This window comes from Trichechus manatus, unplaced genomic scaffold (genome assembly GCF_000243295.1).
Source record: "Trichechus manatus latirostris isolate Lorelei unplaced genomic scaffold, TriManLat1.0 scaffold00047, whole genome shotgun sequence".
Lineage (NCBI taxonomy): Eukaryota > Metazoa > Chordata > Mammalia > Sirenia > Trichechidae > Trichechus > Trichechus manatus.
Genome location: NW_004443983.1, coordinates 5,235,224 through 5,256,191, shown reverse-complemented (window position 1 = coordinate 5,256,191; position 20,968 = coordinate 5,235,224). Strand labels below are relative to the sequence as shown.

General features: G+C 39.6%; 1 protein-coding gene and 1 non-coding gene across 3 annotated transcripts in view; one reads left to right on the top strand and one right to left on the bottom strand.

Moving 5' to 3' along the window:
* Positions 1 to 20,968, bottom strand: part of SEMA6A (semaphorin 6A) — a 147,484-nt gene that overhangs the window by 20,903 nt on the left and 105,613 nt on the right. The window contains exons 12-19 of one of the 2 annotated variants that reach the window (XM_004376970.2): positions 19,952 to 20,107; positions 18,337 to 18,513; positions 17,847 to 17,987; positions 17,679 to 17,759; positions 15,204 to 15,262; positions 12,395 to 12,415; positions 12,205 to 12,255; positions 6,739 to 6,903 (exon numbers count right to left, since the gene is read on the bottom strand). In XM_004376970.2, coding sequence (XP_004377027.1) covers positions 6,739 to 6,903; positions 12,205 to 12,255; positions 12,395 to 12,415; positions 15,204 to 15,262; positions 17,679 to 17,759; positions 17,847 to 17,987; positions 18,337 to 18,513; positions 19,952 to 20,107 — 851 coding nt within the window. The remainder of the gene's footprint in view (positions 1 to 6,738; positions 6,904 to 12,204; positions 12,256 to 12,394; positions 12,416 to 15,203; positions 15,263 to 17,678; positions 17,760 to 17,846; positions 17,988 to 18,336; positions 18,514 to 19,951; positions 20,108 to 20,968) is intronic. The other variant, XM_004376971.2, reaches the window with a different exon arrangement.
* On the top strand, positions 19,257 to 19,308 carry LOC111820715 (U7 small nuclear RNA). The gene has a single exon (XR_002824229.1). It is a non-coding gene; the product is annotated as a U7 small nuclear RNA (small nuclear RNA).

The following is a 20,968-nucleotide window of genomic DNA, read 5'->3' as shown; positions in this document are numbered from 1 at the left end:
ATTGTAAAATATGAATCCTGTCCAAAACATCCCCTCACTTTCCTTATCCACCCTGTCGAGTGATATATTACTAGTATAATGCTGGCACTGAAGACAAGGACTAAGGAAAAGGGGTTGAAAAACTCTTTCAGTGTGGTATTTTGTAATGTCCTTACTGTGTTCGGCCAAGTTGTCTTCAGTTGTCAAATGTCTTTTTCTAAAGTTCACAGGACATGGTTTCACCATGTTCCTGAAGACAATGATGGCTGTAAAGGCATTTTGGTGTGTTTTCATGTCTACTTGTGTTTCATCTGTCTGGCGGTTTGATATTTCTTGGACAGAAACTACGTCTCTCTCTAGTATAGCCTCTAACTCCTTACTGGCATCCAATAATGGGCTGCAGAGCCAGTAGTAAATTTGGCTTGAGACGCCTCAGAAAACATTTCTGTTACGGTAATGTTGGTAAAGAAATAACAGAGAACATTTGGTCCAAGTTTAGGATTCAGGAAATGAGGAGAAGCCCGTTTTTCTTCCTTTCTCAGTATCATCAGGAATAATTTTCTCTGAATATAAAATCACCGACATATGAGTTGAGAGGAGCCAAAGAATTCATTTTCCCCACTGGGAGCACCAAGATGCTTTAAAATCCCAAATCCATTAGATTTTAAACATTAGAGAGTGTTAAAATGCAAAAGTAATTAGAGCTAGTCTCTATTATCTACTATACTCACCTAAACTTGCATTTCTCAGCCTATTTCTTAATAGAGAAATCAGGGCTCTGAGGGTCTGGGATTCAGAATAGCTAAAGTCTGAATGGGAGTAAAGACAAAGAACATCAAGTATAGGTATTACCAGGCCAGGGGAACACTCTGTATCACAACAGCCTAACAGATATTGAAAAAGTAGGGGGGAAGCACAAGAGCTGAAGGTAAACTTTCCCTAAGCCACAATTTGGATAATAACTAGCTGAAATCTACACTTGGGTGCTCACTGCTGATGTGGAGAATATACTTGCCAGATGCTTAATAATCCTAGAGTGACTAATTTCTTTTTTAGTCTAAATCCATTTTACTCTAAATTCCTACTTGCCGTAACTTCCCATCCCCAATCACAAAGTTCAATAGTTGGAAGAGGAATCAGAAGAACAGTAGATCATATAACTACAACACTCACAGTGATGCACTTATTCACTTAGTTTTGCAGTGCCTGGCTAACAGAGTATGGCAGTTACTAAATCTTATTCTTCCAAATGCCCTAAACAAAGTTCTTGGTGGTGGTTTAATCCTCACTGACTTCTTTAATTGCCCTAGGCCAGAATTACCCAAATTTTATCCATTCAGCTATCAATTTTACACTTTAATGGGTGGCGCAAGAGGTTTGTGATCAGGCGCTAGCCTAAAGGTTGACGTTTTGAACCCATCCAGTGGCTCCAAGAAAGAAAGCCATGGCAATTTGCTTCTGTAAAGATTACACCCAAGAAAACCCTATGGAGCAGTTCTACTTCGTTCGTGGGGTTGCCATGAGTCAGAATTGACTTGATAGCTGATGACAACGGGGTAATATCTTCATTAACATTTACTTAATAGTTTACTGAAATTATCTTTAAAGTACATTTCAAATGGTAACTTCACATCATTATCACAAATGGAAAAAATTTCACTTTCCATAGATAGAAGATAACCATAAACATAAAATTAACTGAAAGCAAAACGATGTTAAATTTCAGCTAGATCCTGGTGCAAGGCAATGTCCCCACTATAAAGCCTGCTCTTTGTCAAAAAGGGGTAGTAGCAAGTTTAGGGAGTTGTTAATGACAAAGCACCAAAATGAGACATTTTCCTTGACATAACCGAGAAGACTAAAAGACAAATGAAAACAGCATAATTTTCCACTGTATGATTAAATACTATTAAAGATTACAATGTCCCTGAGCCACCTAAAGCATCATGTGTAAGGTGGTACACATCCCATTTGGTGGCAATACTACTGTAGGCTACAGTGCATTTTCAGAATAAATGATTGATTATAGAGGATTGTGGATAAATTCTGTGATTCATGAAATTCCTCTCAAGATTGCTGTGAAATGTGGACAATATATTCATCATACTTTATAGACTTTTTGAATGTTACTGGAATATTATTTCCCAAAATAAAAATTGCTTATGCAAATAGGTTAGGCATGGATTAAAATATATTCAACGTTTATGTATCTTTTTAGTTTATTCATTTGACCTCTAACTTAAATTCTCTTTCTATATCTTTTTCTTCTCTGTAACGAGCATATTTTCTTGACTAAGTGTAATAATGTAATAATATCTTACTTTAATGATTTCCCAAAATATATAAGCATACTACAATTTTGGCATTTCCAATCAAATGGAAGTTGTTTTTTGAAAGACATCTTTCTCTATATTGACTGTTTCATCTGTTTTCAGAGAACTCACAAGAACTCTATATAATAAAGTATGAATTAAGAGATTTTCTTCTGTTCACGATATATAGAGAAAATATTGAAGTTGTTGAGGATTTCATTTTACTTGGATCTACAATCAACGCCCAGGGAAGCAGCAGTCAAGAAATCAAACAATGTATTGCACTGGGCAAATCTGCTGCAAAAGACTTCTTTAAAGTGTTAAAAAGCAAAGATGTCACTTTGAGGATTAAGGTGCACCTGACCCAAGCCATGGTATTCTCGGTCGCCTCATATGCATGTGAAAGCTGGACAATGAATAAGGAAGACCAAAGAAGAATTGATGCATTTGAATTATGGTGCTGGCAAAGAATATCGAATATACCATGGACTGCCAGAAGAACGAACAAACTTGGAAGAAGTACAGCCAGGGTGCTCCTTAGAGGAGAGGATAGTGAGGCTTCTTCTCACTACTTTGTACATGTTATCAGGAGGGACCAGTCCCTGGAGAAGGGCATCATGCTTGGTAAAGTCTAGGGTCAGTAAAAAAGAGGAAGACCCTCAATGAGATGGACTGGCACAGTGGCTGCAACAATAGGCTCAAACATAGCAATGATTGTGAGGATGGTACAGGACCGGGCATTATTTCATTCTGTCGTGCATGGGGTTACTTTGAGTCAGAACCAACTCAAGGGCACCTCACAACAACAACGACAGCAGTCAGTGTTTATATTTTATATTTATGCTACACAACCCTCTTTGCAGATCTGAACATGGCTAATTCTCTCACATATCTTGCAGTTTTCCTGGAAATCAGGTCTTACAGCACTGTTACTTTTGGTAAGAAACAAGAGGTACAGAAGTGGCTATTTGTTTTCAGTACTGCTTAACCTAAAAAAGAAAGTGCTTATTTCTCCTGCTGTGGAGTGAATGGCGGGTACGAGCCAGATCTAAAAATAAACTGGATTTCCTTTCTTATTCATCGGTAATTAAACCCCCTTTGTAACTTCCCATTACCACCTCAAGAGTTATAGGATGAATAAATAATATATATTTTTAAATGTGGCAAAAACTAACAAAGAAGTAGCCAGGGCTGCATCTAATTTATCAACTTGGTGATTAAAAGGCTGGCTCTTGAGGCTCCAGACATCTAGGGACCAAGAGATAAAACAGAGCAGTTGGCTATGTTTCTACTAATGAATCTAGGGCGTGAAAGATATCAGGCCATTTTAAAGAAAAGCAGCGAGGACAAGAGACATTAGACAAGGCCAGTAGGGTAATGAAGGGCAAGGCCAGTTACTGAGAGAGAAAATTACTTCATTTTCTGTGATAATGCTTCTGCGTGCTTGGCAGGTCTCTTCTGGTGCTTTGTTAGTATGACTACATATACATATGGCATCATAAGGCTACTCACAGTGTACAGGGAAGAGCCTTGGAACATTCCACAGAGGGGCAGAGGGATTGGGTCTATTATTTTGAAAGGGGGAGGCTAAGAACAATGGTAGCAGAAGGGGGTTAGACTGCCAGGTAAGGGACGGTGCTTCGAAAGAATGTGAGGGACAGACGGGATTAAATCAGTACAAAAGACACAGCAAGGAAAAGAAAGAAAAAGACAAGCAAACATACTCTGGAAATGTGGAATTGTTTGGGGGGTGTGTGTGGTGGGTCAAAGAATGGGACCAGCACAGTGGCAGTCAGCTATCTGAAGAGCTGTGGGCTCGTTTGTTCACTGGTCTTTTTTCAGTGGCCAAAATAAAAAGGGCACCAGGCACTTGACTCCTCCTCAGCTGGTCAGCAGACACATTTTCTGCTTTGTGGAGAAATGTGAGGTATTTTAGAAACAATTCCAGAGTATATTTAGCTCCAAAAGCTGGGGCACACAAATGTCACATTCCCATGAGACAATCGACCCAGTGAAAAGAGCACCTGTCGGAAGCCCTCAGAAAACCCATGAAATTTGCATCCCAGGAGATGCTGCACACACGGATGTGACATCATCAAGGCACCAACATCGGGGAATGAAAAGAAGCAAGGGGGTTACAGATTGGTTCAAGTTGAGGGACGTCATAATGAGTCAGAAAAGAAACAAGACTTTTCCAAGGGAACAGCGCAATCACCAAGCCATACCACACAGTGCTTGGCAAAACAAAACAGAAGTTTGAAATAAATCATGAACATTAAAAAGAAAAACAATTCATAGCAAAATGGAAAGTAAAATCATAAAAGTCATGGTAAAAGGAACATTAAGCTACATCTTTTTTTTTTAATTTCTGCATAACAACTCATTGACATTGCCCCATCAAAATGCATAATCAGTTGTCGAAAATCAAACTCAAATTCGACAGGGCAAGGCAAGGAGTTAAGAGCACAAGAACAGTGATCATGTTAAACACCCATGCAATCACCTCTGCCACCATTGTTTGACAATATGTGGACTGCTTCCAGCTTTGTCAATATTCATAACAAGGCCCAGGAGAATGAACAATGCTGAATTTTAAAATGATCTGTCAAAGTGTTAATTGGACTCTGATAACTTCCATTCCTTGGGGAAGTTAACGATTGGGGAAAATTCATGCCATCCATCTCAGTGAAGTGAAGATAAAATTTACTGCAACCAACTGCTAGATATTTGGTTGACATATTTAATGCTTTACTGGAAAGGTTGCTTTTTGTTTGTGTGTTTGTTTTTTGTTTTTCCCAGAAAGTCACAGTGTGCAAACACCCAGTAATTTTACTGAGCTGTCTCTTCTTGAGAAATCAGCCAAGGCTAAGACATCTGGGGTCTGGAGCCACACATAACAAATAATGGCACATACTAGGGTTTGTGGCCTGTGGAGACAGTTCCTCTGGCCCATCACAAATCAGCCTGGTGCTTTCTCAGGATCCTTTAAGTTAGAGGGACCCCTCCAACTTAAAGAGACCGAGGAAACAAAACCTCCCCCATCCTTTCTTTCTTTCTTTCTCTTTTTTTTTTTAAGATTTGGAGCAGAGCATACTAATAAAAGGAAGTCTACGGAAGAATAATACAATCAATTAAGGGGATATACTCAAGACAAAAAACAAAACAACACTAAAAACCGAATCAGCTGTTGTTGATCGAGCCAATGCCAACTCTACACTCCATAGAGTTTTCAAGGCTGTGACCTTTGAAAGAAGATCACCAGGCTTTTTTTTGGAGGTGCCTCTGGGTGGGTTCAAACTGCCAACCTTTTGGTTAGTAAACAAGTGCTTAAATGTTTGTGCCACCCAGGGACTCCCCAAGAACAAGACAAAAGGAGATAAATCTTTTGGGTTGGCAAGTAGAACTCATCTTGGTATGAGGAGCAAAAAAGAGGATGGGAATTTAGCATGAGCTGCAGAACACTGTATAAAAGTAAAGATGGAAATACGTACGCAGACAATCTTGGGGGTGGTGGTGATAGAGACTGTCTACTAAGGGTCACAGTGGCTGCTCTGCCCTTGAGACTCAAACCCTTGCTTAGACGAAACTCTTCAAAACATATAGAAGTAAACAATTCTGAATGGGGGGGCAACAGCTCAGCAGCATAACTGGTCTTTTCAGTCTCTCATTTACAAGACTGTTTTTTGGACAAGTAAAGGCCTCTTTGGTTGCAGCTGCAACTAAAGTAGGATGTGTTACCAGAAGCAGCAAATGGCGAGAAAAGAGATGACATTTCCTGTCTCTAGTTAAGCAAAGAAAGCCAGGGAGAATTTAGGACAGTTCACAGTAGAGTCCCTTTCATTTAGTGTGGCTTCCTTTCCGTTTTAAATGCATAGCAATTCTGCTTGATTAAATAACATATTTTTGTTTTAGCTGTTGTCCTCTAAGGGCATTTACAGTACGCCTGAGGACCTTGGCACTATTCAAATTCAGCACCACGCGAGAGGGAGAGATGCTACCAGCCAGAAAAGACTTTGCCCTGCTATTTCTCAATTCACTGATTAAAGGGCCTTTACTCGGATTACGTTCACTTGCCAAAGCTCCCACTGTGCTCCATTCCATTATGGTGGGAAAACAGGGCCCAAAAATCACAGAATGAGTCTAATAGGAATGGAAAGAGACTCTAGGAGCCAGCATTTACTTTGCGCCAAGACACTCCTCTTTTGGGTGGAGGAAGCTTAGAGGATGTGTTATTTGTTTTGTGTGGTTTCTCCTTGGCCAGGGAATCAAATCATTTCGGATCGAGCCTAGCACAGAGTCTTGCGTTGTGGTCTGTTTTGATAAGCTTTCCATCACAGTGCATTGTGGTTCTCTCAGCGCTACCCTGGTTCAGCTGGAAGCAGTTACATAGTCCTCCCCGCTCTTCCCTCCCTCTCCCCCAGAGGAAGAGGAGTTTCCAAGGCCTTACCCTTCTTGTCTTGGTGATTATGGGAAGACACTGCCCCCAATGGGTCTGTGCTGTCAGGTGAATCGAGCAGATCCTTCCAGTCCAGCATTCCTCCCCTAGACTCATACCCTTCTTGAGCCGTGGAGTCTGACGTGGTGGTGCTGGGCAAGAGGGAACTGGAGTGCCCTGTTTTCATCACAAATACAGTTAGGGAAACATTGCTGGAGAGACCTGCAGTCCTTTTGCTCAGAGACCTGGAAGGTGGCACCCAAGCTGCCCAAAAGTCTCAAAGGGGATCACCCTAGAAATGACAAAGCTTAGCAGGGTGGGTTCAGTGGAAGGATGTCAGGCCAGATCCTATCTGCCACTTGCTAGGTAAGCCTTGGGGGATCACTTAACCTCTCTGGGCCTGGTTTTCCTCCTGTACAAAATGGGAATAGTGACACCTCCCACGGTGGTTGGGACGATAAAATAATGTGTGAAAGCACCTAGTAGTGTCTGACACATAGAAGGTGCACAAAAAATACTGGTGCTTTTCTCTGCTAGTCTCCTGCAGTACTAAAGGCAGAACAGGTCCAGTTCAGGGACACCACACGTGACTGATGGGGGCAGGTTTACAGTAGTGGATGAGCCTTTTCCCCATCACAAACAGCTCAGCTGTCCCAAACACTTCTCATGGATGCGTGAATGTGTTTCTAGTCTTCAGCTTCAACTCCACAGGCATTTCCTTTTCACTGGGATGGAGGCCTCACTACTCCAAGCTGGTGTGTGGCTGTGCTTTTCACGTCTTACCCAATAAAGGCAGTTTTCATCGTTTCGTGACTGAAATCATGCTTAGGAGAGGTTTTTTGAGACCTCACTATCATTGACCAGCATGATTCAGTTGGGAAAGGGGTAGATTTTTGAGGTCCAGAGCAGCCTTCCATAGGGTAACTACAGAAGAAGGACGTTTAGGTTGGGAGTTACAGCAGAAACTCTGGGCATTTCCTGTGACTATATTCCTAAACTTGCCCTCCATCATTCTGCAAGGTTAAATGCGGATTGTATCATATGCTTTGATCTAAGCTGTCACAACGATTTCAGGATGCCCCACTACTTGCTCTCTCTGACAGACATGAAATGTAACTGCTTGTTGACATTCAAGCAGAATTTTTGGTTTATTAAACCAACTTACCTATAGCAATCTTTTGGAAAGTTTTTAAAAAGACATCAGGGCAACTACTGTGAATGTGTAATTGGTGCTTTTGGTAGAAAGGACAGAGTCACAATAACACCAAACTGGCTCCAGCCTCTTGGTGTTTATTTATCACCATGTACATGATAAATAAAATACTGGCCACCAGAAAGAGAGATTATGATGATAAATGCACTGCATTCTTTTCTTTTAAAATTATTATTGGAAGTTGGATTTGCATACTTTAATACTGCAAATTACAGACAACATGTAAAAAAAAAAAAAGATAGCTTTTTATCTTCTTAAAATTTGCTTAGCAAGAAAAAGCAAGCCAAAGATTTCTTCGGTAGCATTTAAGAAGATCCTTTTTGGGTGGAACTTGTTTGGCCCCCACACAGCTTCAAACATCCGCTTTGTTCCAAATAGTTTGGTTCATATCCAAGCACTAAAAACACGTTCATTTAAAACGCAAAGAAAGTGCTTGGAGCTAGACTTTGTTTTTCTGGGTTTCACAGCTCATCTCAAAATACTGATAAGAAGAGAAAAAGGAAAATTAGCCTGAGAAATGGAAATTCAGAATTTCCTTTACTTCTTTTTGTTTATATTGAGGTCTGAAACATAGCCTGTATTTTCCACTCCTGAATTCAAGACTGCTCTAATGAAATATATGGTCTGCCTAAGAGAGAATTCAGCACCTAGTATAAGCAAACAATTAGCAATAACTTTATAGAGCGTTAGGAAGAAAAAGGGGAAGAAAAAAAAAAAATCCCTCCCCTTCAAGTAGCAAGAATTTCTTTTACCTGAATTGATATGCATTTTGAGCACTTTCAATTTAACTGTGTTCAAGGGGCAATTTTATGGTAATGCCGTAAGTATGGTTTAGGGAGAACATTTCTTAATACGGTAATCTAGGGGAAATATATGCCTAAGGGACACATTCTCTGTAGAAAGATTTCCTGGACCATATGCTGCAAATACATGGAAAACTCACTGGTAACGGAAAACTATGGCTATGAGAGGAAATTAATGTGGACCAGATGGTAGTTAGGTAGGAAAATGTTTTATAGAAATGTGAGAAATCAGCCTCTTCTCCCTATCACTGAAGTGTTAGTCTAATACCCACCACATCTTGATTTTCTATATGTAAATCTAGAGAAACCATGCATCTGATTTACTCAAAAAAAAAAAAAAAGGTAGAGCAGCATGAGCCTGTAATCTTTTAAACTTATGCTTGAGGATAGGGAACACGTCTTGGTAGTGAATTAAACAGTTGGAGAAGGCAATACCTGATTTTCAAAAATTTTAGAACCACCATGTATAAGCTCCATTAAGCAACAGCCCTTAGTTTGAAATCAGTCATCAAAGATGTGTATTATTACCTCCCCAAGCTTAAAAAATATTAAAGCAAACCACTTATATTCCTTCTTATCACTTGATATTAAAGGCTATCTTATTTTTTACGCATTCCCTAAGAGACTTTGTAACCAAAATATTTTGTAACCAAAAATATAAAAATAATCATTTGTGGATATGGTATTACATGTCAATAGATTTGGAACCTATAATTTTACTTTGTCAGTCTAATAAAAAAGGTCATATTTTATTCAACGGAGCTATAAAATCCAAAGATAGAGAGATATTTTAAAAGTTATCTTTAATATGCATCATATTGTTTCTCTATATCTACAAATCATTGTGATTCCAGAGGTTAGAGACCCTTCAACCTACTCTAACCTATTAACAACCATCGCAACCCAGTTAGACAAAAAAGAGACACTAAATCAATACAAGAGACAAGGAAGGAAGGAAAATAATCAGGGTCCAATTCACTAAAAAGTGTTCTTGCATATGTAACTGGTGTTGCACAGAACTTTGGCCAGGCAGAAAGTCTACATGGTGTATGAAATGATTTCTTTTTGAGAGTTAGGCAGTTCTGATTCTGCGGTTCACTCTACAGGCCTGCACTGAGCTACTGAGCTTTCTCTGGGGACACACAAAGAACACAGCTCAAAACAGAACGGACACTTTGGACTTTGAGGTTAGCTTCCAGGTCTACATTCACGCTCATGAAAATAGTAATCTGACCCTTCTTGTGATGCTACAAATCCAGCACCTCCTATGTGCCTGGAACATATAGACTCTAAACAAGTATTTGCTGAATGAATGAATTAAATCCTTTTTGGGTCTATTAACTCCAAAATAAGGAGCCCTGGTAGCATAATGGTTAAAGCACTTGGTCGCTAACTGAAATGTATGTGGTTTGAACCCACCAATGGCTCTGTGGGAGAAAAGATCTGGTGATCTGCTCCCGTAAAGATTTCAGCCTAGGAAACCCTATGTAAATTCTACTCTGTCCTATAGGGTCACTATGAGTCGGAAATGACGACAACAACGAAATAAGCATGTCTTATAATAATTTATGAAAAAAAATGTTTCCTACTTTTTAAAGTACTGTCTGGACTATGCCTCATTTTGATGGTCAATTAATCATCTAAATGCTTCACACTAGATAGAGTTAGCCTGAAATGGACAAATAATTAGCTGAAAAGAAAATTCTAACTCTTCTTTACTTTCATCACAGAAACAGCTGATCAAGAGCTGAAGATGAATGGACATTGTCCTTTAAAGTGTTAATATAGAAGAATTAATAAGGACTGTTCCTTTTGTAAAGGAAATAAGAGATCTGTAGCTTGGAGAATGATTTTTGTTCATAGAGAGCATCCCATGGTTTAATTATTTATATGAGAAATTACCTGGGACTTAAAACTGGTCTTGGTATGATTGATGAATGCTGGGAGGCTACTTCTTCAGTTAGATTCAAGATCTAAATGTCTCGATATCTGATAAGGATTATCCAGTTATAGGAACCAATTGCAAAGTATGATACTGGAGAACAGCAGATGCTAAGTGGGTTTTCTTTCTGAAGGGCAGGTAAGCTACATTTGCCTCCTGAACAATTTCTCTTCTAGTCTTTGATGTTAAATATTCTGGCGTGAATCACAGATCAGAGAATGTTAGAGGCAGACAGACTCTGCAAGTTCCTCTATTCCACACTGCCTAACACCACGAGTGGGCTGATCAGGAGAAGTCAAGCATCCTGTTCCATTATTTGCGCTAATTAGATACAGAGTGAGAGTTTGCACAGAGCTATCTAATGCATTTGCAACCATCTTGAACTATATCCTTGCATCCTAAATCTGCCTTTCTTTTTCTTTTCCTTTCTTCATTCTTTCCCCTTCCGTAAGAATCTGCCTCTATATTTACATAAGGAGGCCTGGTGGTGCAGCAGTTATGAGCTCAGTTTGAATCCACCAGCTGCTCCTTGGAAACCCTATAGGGCAGTTCTGCTCTGTCCTATAGGGTCGCTGAGACTCGGAATCGACTCGACGGCAACGAGTTTCTTGTATTTAAATAAAGATGGTCCTGGCACTTTTACTTTGTTACAGATCTTAAATACATAAACTAGAAAATGTTATTTATCAATGAAATCAATCTCCATTATAATGCAGAAGCTTAAATTTGCCATTAAACATATGTTTTTCATATTATATTTCAAAAACACATGAAGAGTTTCACCTAATAAATATTTGGGGGGGGGGGTACTTTGAGAAATGTAAATGGTACAGCTACATTTTAACTTTTCTTGTAAAGACCTCAGAATATTCTGTTTACAGACTTTATAGCTTTGTTTAATATAGTGTCTGTGTACTTCAGAGCAGGAACAACGGGATGAATCCTATTTGCACATTATTTCCACTGTGTCACTCTTCCTTGTATATGTTCTGAAGAAACTGTACTGAAAACCTGTCTAAATATTCATGCTCTTATGAACTTACAATTTGACGGCTAATTTCATGCTACGTTGGACAGTTTTGCCTAATAGGAACCAAGTCTCTACACCCTGTATAGATTTTCCCCTCGTTGTCTAGAAAGCTAGCATTTTGGGGTTGGTATTCTCTATCAGCTGAGGCGCTATGGCCTATTAGTTATAAACACTGTTCTTTTCTCTTGGATAGACTTATGCCTAGAAGCAATTTCCTCTCCCTCAAGAACTCATTAAATATATTCACCAATCTCCCGAAGGCTGACATATTTCATGTTATATGGATTAAAAATTTAGGACTCCGTCTCACACATCAATGGTCTCATATAGGCAAAGTGATTTTTGAACCATTAGTGAAATCTAGAAGAATTTTAGTGAATTGGGGTCCTGAAGAATCTGGTCCATAACGTTTAGGGATGGAAACTATAAACTACCACAGGAAAAGTCACTTGAAAAATTAAAAAAGAAAGAAAGAAATCCATAAACTGACCATACACTGTGTTGTAAGACATTTCATGATCTGGTAGAGGAGTTGAAATGTCTATAAAAAAAAAGTAACGAGGATAAAAAAATTAATTAAAGAAACCCAAGGTTTGAAAACACTCAAGAGGATTAGCGAAATGGAATCTCCCAAATAGATTTTCACCGATACTAAATTATGAGAGTAATATCTTCCTTACCATTCAGTGCCACGAAGGAATCTGAAAGACAAAAGGGAGAAGAAGGTTATTTAATGTTTTACACTCAACTTAGTGTGACTTACATACTAAGTGGAAATGAGCTAATACAAAACTCTGCTAACATATGATCCCAATACTAAGTAAGTGCTTTTTAATTCCTGCTTGTAACTTAAGATGCTTTATACTCAGTCCAATTCCTGTTTCTGCCTTCACACCTCCATATCTCTTCCACCAAGTGAGTTTCCTCAAAGTCAGTGCCTTTGCCAAGAGGCAGAGAAAAAGCAAGAGTTAGCAGAAAGAATGCTAATGACGGCTATACGTGATTCTGAGAATGTGAGCACTAGGCTACAAGGGGCGCGTGTGTGGATAAAATAAGTGACATGTGCACCGTGCTTAAGCACTTTTCTTTATACTCTCTCTCACTGCATCCTTGCAACCATGCTATGAAGAACTGTCCAATATTACAGTGCTCTGAACGCAAAAGAGTTTTTTTTTGGGAAATTAAAAAAAAAAAAAAGATGAGGTTAACAAACAAATACAAATAAACAAGCACAAGCACATCAGGCAACACATATATGTGTCTGTCTGTGCTGTGTGTCTCTGTCAGATGAGTGGTTCACTCAGCCCGAGACAGCCTCTGACACTGGCTCTTTATGGCTTCCTCAATTCTCCTTAAAGTTCTGTTAAACATTCATTGTGCAAAAATCATCTAAATCCTTTCTGAATATCTGTGTGAACAGGTATGTCTAATGGCAGCATTTCATGCTCCAGCAGGAGCACAGGGTGGGGAGAAGCCACTGGGAAAGGCAGGCAGGCAAACAGAGGGTCAGCTTTACCTCCTGCCTTGAGCAGCAGTGAGGTTAAAGGTTAAAGGTAAGGTGGCAAGCAGTCTAGGGGCTTCGTTGCGGATTACCCTGGGAATAGAGAGTAAATCATTGGCTTAGAATCTGAGGGTTTCCCTTGTGCTAGAACAGAGACTTCTTTAGGCTGCTCTGCCTGAGGACACAGATATGGGTGTGAGCTTACAAGTGTAGTGGGCACTCTGTAGAGACAGCAACAACCATCTTTGTATTTTCATATATATATATATATTCATATTCAATACCTATCTATACTCCTATTTTTATATAGATGCCCATACCACCAGATTATAAAAATATAATGAAAATGATTCACTAAAGTCAGCTGATTAAGTTCATTCACACATTTTTTTCCCCATTGCCGTCTAGCCAATTCCGACTCATAGTGACCCTATAGGGCAGAGTACAACTGCCCCATAGGGTTTCCAAGGAGCGGCTGGTGGATTAAAACTGTCGACCTTTTTGGTTAGCAGCTGAGCTCTTAATCACTGTGCCACCAGGGCTCCTCATTCATACATATATACACACAATCCGAAAACTTTTTCCTTGAAAATGGAGTTATAAGGCTCCAAAAAATTTAAGGTCGTCTCATCAAACACTGGATTAACTGATACAGATGAAATGCAAGTGACACAGATTTTTGGTGATGACATTGTCTCCTATGCTAATTTCTTAACGCCTAAATTTTGTGTGTGAAGATGTAATAAACATGAAATTTGTTTTCTTATATATATATATATATATATATATATATATACACACATACACACACACACACACACAAACTCATTTGGAGATAAAGCTGCCTATATAGCTTTCTCTATTTGATATATTTGATCTCCCAAAAAACACATGGTAGAAAATTTAATGGTAACCTAGAGTCTGAAATTTCAGTACTCATGGCTCAAAGATTTACAGAGTTATACCCATGTTTTTCATTAGAGAATCAAACATCAGAAGTAATATAGTTTCATTCCCTTAGGAACTGTTTTTTGGTGCCACTTTGAATGCAATCTTCTTGAAATTCAGGCTATCTAACATTTCAAATCCCCAAAACTAAACATACTTTCTAAAAGTGTGGCACTATTCTTTGAATTAGCACTAATACAGCATTTTCAGGAGAATACTGATATTCATCAGGACACAGGACAACTGGACAGAATTTTGACTAGTATCTGTAATATCAAGCTCTAACTAAAATTCTGAAATAAACTTTGAGTTTAAGTAGTAGGTTATTTCCTTTTTTAAAGGTCATTTTGGATCACCTTGCACTTAGTGGGTTATTTCTTAATTTTTTTCTATGTCAAATGGTAATGGACATGACTAACTTTAAAAAACAATTGTTTGTAATAGTCAATATGTGCAGGAAGAATAAAGCAGTCTCACTCAGTCAGAAAGCTAGAATACAGTGATCCATCTTTTCATTATTTGGCTAAAATTTACAGCATAACCAAACCAAATCCATTGCTGTCAAGCTGATTCTGACTCATAGCAATCCTATAAGACAGAGTAGAACTGGCCCATAGAGTTTCCAAGGAGCAGCTGGTGGATTCGAACTGCTGACCTTTTGGTTAGCAGCTGACCTCTTAACCACTGAACCACCAGAGCTCCTAAAGTGCAACAACACATTTAAAAAAATAACTCTGTGGCTTTATAATGGAAATGATGACATAACTTACCGCTCTACTATAATTAATATCCTACAGAGCTGAATTTGTTCCACAGCACTATAATAACAAACTGAGTGCCAGCATTTATAGTAAAAACATTGAAAACAGTGGCTTTAAAACACACAACTTTTTTAATTTGTTTTTTAAAAGATGATTTCTGTTATTTATGCATGCTTTAGTGCCAGCTGCACTCAGTTCCACATGTGGGGGAGTGTTTCTAGGCCATTCTATAAAAGCATCTTTGCCCAAAGATAATTATGGGTAAAAAGCTTTACTTACTATGACAGTCCCCCAGACCATCTGTATTGCCACGTTCAATGTCCTGTTCAAAAATCAGTCTTCAAAAAAAAAAGACAGGGAAAGAAAGACAGAAACAAACACAAGACTGTGAGTCACTATTCAGGAATGAGTCTTAAGTTTCACTAAAGAAAGCGACACAGTTTGATAAATTGAGTGGCAGGTGTAGGAAAGGAAATAGATAACAGCTTGAATCTTTATCTCTGAAGTTTACAGAAATGAGTCCTATGTGAATCTCCAAAGAGAAGCAGTGGTTTAAGCAGTTAATTCAGATATTATTCAGGAAGTTAATTAGTTTGTGGATTATTTATAGCCTTCTTTTACTCTGATTTTCTGAGCAGTTTTTAAACATTTAAGAAGTTTATGTTAAAATATATGCTTTATATTTAAGCAATATAAAAACCTACTGCTGTTGAGTTGATTCTGACCCATAGTGACCCTAAAGAGCAGAACTGCCCTATAGGGTTTCCAAGGCTATAATCTTTACGGAAGCAGACTGCCACATGGTTCTTATGTGGAGGAGCTGGTGAGTTTGAACTGCCAATCATAGAAGTCTATAAATTAAAAAATTGAAGTTTTTTCTTCTCTCCTTCTTCCATCCCACTCTTGCCTTCCCTGGCCTTTATCTATTTCTTTTCTTAGCAATAACTTGGTCAAAGGTAAAGGCCTCTGGTCCATACAGCTGGCCAGTGGATGCGTGTGTAGGGCTGTGAGGAGGTAGGATCTGGTGGTACATTTTGCTGAGACCACTTAGGTTTTTTGTTTGCTTCCAATGCTACCCCTGACCCTCAGGAGTATTACTCTCAGGCTTCTCCACATGCTCACCCTTCTCACAGTCTACCAGGTCACCACTGGGCTGTATAAGCTATGTAAAATTAACAAGACCAATTTTAATATTACCTATTTTGATTTCTTGAACAAGTACACTAGAAAAATACAAAGGAGTATTATCCTTCTTTGGGGAAAATAAATTGTATTTATTCCTGTAACAAACTAAGTGAAACTCCTCTATTGCAGCTGCCTCTGGAGTTTATTTATGAGGCATATGGGAAAACTAATTTATTTTGAAAGTCACACCTTGATCTAATAATCCACCATATTTGCTTTCCAATGCCTCTTGCTGTGTTAAAAATCAAATTCATCCCCAAAGGATTAAAATTTCTAGTCTCGATGAAAGCAAATATTCATCAGGCCCTGCAGCCCACTTCCCAAGAGGAATTCCACAAGTTTTGAGCAATGCCAGTGTGACTGATATATGTATGTAGTCCCCTGAGAGGACTGTCTCGGGGTTCTGATGTTAATTTAAAAGATAATTTTTTAAAATTAGTCTCACCTGGCATACAGAAAGGACACAAGTCGTTTCTTAGCTTCCCTCACCGTGCTTTGTGATCCTTTCCTTCTCTAACTCAAGGGTTCCCACGAACAGATAAAAAGCTCTAACATTATAGTATGTCAATATTGCTGCTTGTAAAGCTGCTATAATAATATATAGTGAGTCAAACCTTTGTGTTAATCAAATTTCCAGGTCAGATTTTATAGTTATCATTAGCTCTGTTTATGGGAATACTTTTCCTCAAATTATACAGATGGTGGTCATTAGATAGGCTCCTCTGTCTGTCTAGTTATTCTAAAATGAGAGAAGAGGCTTAGAGCGATGTGATCTGGGGAGGTTGATGGAATGGCTAACAAAGGTCTTCGCTGCCATATGGCACCTTTGTTGAGTTGCCACAACCTGTCAAGGACATGCATTAAATATTTTTCCAAATGTTATTTTGGATTTCATACCCACTGATACAAAAACATAAAAAGAAATCTTTTAATCAATGCCATCTAAGCATTTAAAGCTAGGGTAACAATCTTAAACACCAAAATCACAGGCAAGGTAGACTGTTCTGATCTAGTTGATCTGCTGGAGAATTGCCAAAAATTGATCGATGGCCTATGGAGTAATAGGGTCAACTGTTATTCAGTGTAGAAGAAAGGGTTATTGGCTGTATACACCATACTTGCTGTACAAATGCATCGTTTAACAAATGCTCTGCAAGTTCTCCTCAGCACTGCACAGTCCATGAAAAGAGCCAGTTTTGCTCTGGCTGGACAAACCACATCAGTAATCTAATTGGTATCCTATCGCTCCTTTTCTCTACAGCTCCTGCACTGTGATGAACGGGCATGCACCTTCTTGTCTGTCTCTCCAGAGAATACTTGGAAGCCCACTGTGTTTCCCTTCTCTCTGTGTTTTTCATCAGTCTGGGGATGATGAATCAGTTGGAAATCTGCCACATGTGATGTAGTGGGATTCTATGAAATGGGAAAAGAATAACTGGCAGTCCTTTCGGTGAGGCTGGTGCACAGGAGACTGGATGGTGTTGTTATGTATGAGTATAGCGAATTGTACATCTGGAATGCGAATCAGCCAAAGGCTACCTTGCCCTCTCCCACACCTGGGCTCCTTACCTGCTGCTGGGTGACAGATGGGTACAGGAACCTCCTTCCTTTACCCACCCACAATATGGGTCTCTGGAGGCAATGCAGTTTCTGCAGGAAGAGGATAATCATGAGCTATCTAGGAATCCTATCTAATCACTGTGGACTTTCTAATGGACAATGAGGCAAAATACATACTTTTTACACTTCCCATGACGTTCACACCGTCCAAGGGGAACCTTGATCACACAGGTGGAGAATGCAACATACAGAGAGCTACTTGCTTTGTCCAGCTGCATGCCCATAATCCTCTTGTCTTCTACTCCATCATAGCTGCACCTAAGAGGCAGGATATCGTATTTATAGACTCTTAGCTCAATTCTCTCTCTGCTACCATCCTCACTTCCCACCTCACAACCCAAAAGGTGATTTCTTAATTCTTTCTATCTAACTGAAGGTGGAACAGATATTTATGTGTGTGCATACACACACACAGACACACACACGCACCCCCAGTTACTGGCAAGGAGAAAATTATGCTTTCTATGTGTTAAAAGACTTTTACAAATAATGTTAAAAATCACTTAAAAATGCATACAACCCAAATATCCTATGATTTTCTCTGAATGAAAGGGGGCATAATAGCGTAAGAAATAATTACGATGAAAGAACCAAATATTCCACTCACTTTTCAGGGTTATAAACGCTCATCTCCTCCAGGAAAAGGCTGTCATTTAGGAAACCACTATTTCCTATCCTGGCCAGGAACTTCAAGATGATTCCCTTCTCTGATCCCAGGAAAACCACAGTGTGATTCTGATAGGGCCCAGCAGCTGTGTCCACTGCAATTTTGGTCAGGCGGTATCTAGAATGACAGGATCACATTTTTAATCTCTTTGTTGGTCTATCATTAAAGTGTCCCCATTTCCACTTCAAACAACTGTGACATAGCTTTCTAGTAATAACCTCAATAAAAATATACGCATACAAATAATGCTCTCAAGCTGTTCCAACCCACATGCAGAACATCAGTATGGCTCCACGGGGGGAGGCGGAGGTATGCATGTGTGAAGGCCAAGTTCCATAATAGACAGCCACAACCATCTGAAACCACTCAGCAATTACACCTTCCATGAGCAACAAGGAAAGGCTGATGTCTTCTTTGAGCATATCATTTCATGTTGAAAAAAGGGCAATGCTACCATTTCTTCACACTCATCCTCTGAAGTCTAAAGCCTTTGTAAACACAATGTCAGATTGGAAAGCTTTCCGATTGTGTGTGCAGGGGCTGAGAGAGTTCTGAAGGATGGGGAGGTAGAGAGTTGGTGGAACTTCCAATAAATATAAGGGTGTACCAGCTAAACAAGATCCATGGAAAGCCACATGTCTAGGATAAGTCCAACTAGGCATCCTTTTTCTCTGAAATCCTCTGATCGTTCACCATTCTGTAGATAACCTATTTCTCCTAAGTACTATGGCAGGAACTAGAAAACATGGACCTTCCGGCAAGTTACATAGGATGGTTTTTTTCATCTTACAAGCAAGAGCCATTATACTGCTTTAATACTGCTCAACAAAGTCATGGTATAAGAAATGGAGGCAGTGTTATACTGTTATAGCTCTTTTAGAATTTGTCTAGCAGATCTGCAGGAAGATCACCCTCCTAACCACCCCCACCCCCCAAAAAAAGGAAAAAAGGAGGTAAAATTAATTAACGTTTTATTTGATGACTGCCACAGTTGGATGGTACTTGGGAAAGCCTTTTGAATTGTTTGGAAATACGCTCTTAATAAATATAAGAGTATTTCATGTTATCACAGATCTTTAATCAGCTATCCCTTCTCTGTTGGCTAGATAAGGAATGTTAAATATGAATCCTTCAGGCTGGCATACTGTAAACATGTAAACGTGACATCCATGCTCTATTTGACAGCCAACAATTTAGGGACCTCATTGCAATGAACCAACCAACAGGATGTGGATACCAAACAGGTACTGACTGACTCTCCTTCACTGATCCTCGGTTTTTGCGCAGATTGGGTTAATGGGCTAACCTGGAAGAAAAATCTTTGTTTCTTCTGAAAGCTGGCAAGTGCCCAACTAGCTTGGAAATAAAGACATTTTGTCACTGGGAACGTGGTTATGGGGGTTTGATGGCATCCACTCAACCCTTCAGCATTTCATAGCTGAATCAATGCCCTGGATAACAGAAAATGTTGTAGCATTTCAAAGCACGGCTGATTCTATGAGCATGAGAAGGAGGCAGGGAAATCCACTTAGAGCCTGATTTGGTGGCAACCCACCTGACCATCGTCCTCAAAAACCATGGCCTGTTGATAATGGAAGGCACTGCCTCATCCATGAGCGGGTGCGTCTTGATGAAGTTGAGGGTGTCATCAGGAAACTCATTGGAGGTTGCATATTTTTCTAAGGAGGATGAGCCCGCGCAGCATCCTGGCCTAAAACAAAACAAAGGGTGGGAGGAAGAGAGCTTATTTCATGCCTTATGGCAAATTCTTTGAATGAACTGCTTCTCTAATCATCTGGCATGAGGGAGAATGTACCGCAGGCTGAGAAGAGGAAGTTGAACAATGCCGAATGCCACCAAATAAAACATGCTTAGATTTCCTCTGGGCCGCCTCCTCGTTCCACAGGGAGCCTCAGCCAGGGGCAGCTTGGCTTCCTCCCAGCAGCACAAATAAACCCCAGTAAACAGTGATGGAGCTTGAAACAAGTGAACGAATGCGTGGTTTGCACGTATCTCAGGGACTGCACTACAAATCCTAGAACCCCGGCAGACGTTCTTCAGGCGTTTGCTCTACAGAGGGAGAGAATTAAGTTGGTTTTTTCACAAGTGTAGAAGACAAAGGCCTTCAAAAAGTTTCCAGGGTCCATACCAGCAAGGCTCAATGTTTGTTTTTCACTTTTGCTTCATTATGGCCGGTATGAAAAAACCAATTATACTAAAGATTCTTTCCTGAAAGGTCATTTCCTTGTAGTAGAACAATGACGGTGAAAATTCACTTCCACAAAAAAATTCTATGGTTTCAGGAGTTAAGGAACACCCCAGTAAATTCAGACCAGGGTAATACATGAGCTAGTCCTATCTACTGACAGCTGGTTTGCCCGCTGGCACAGGAGAGGGAATTGGGCCCCCACAACACAGGCATGATTAGCTCTCTCGCAGCTGATGCTTTTTAATTTAAGCCTGCTTTAGGGTGCTAGGAGTCCCTGGGTGGCGCAAATGTTAACATGGTTGGCTGCTAACTGAAAGTTCAAGTCCACCCAGAATCACCTCGGAAGAAAGGCCTGGTGATTTG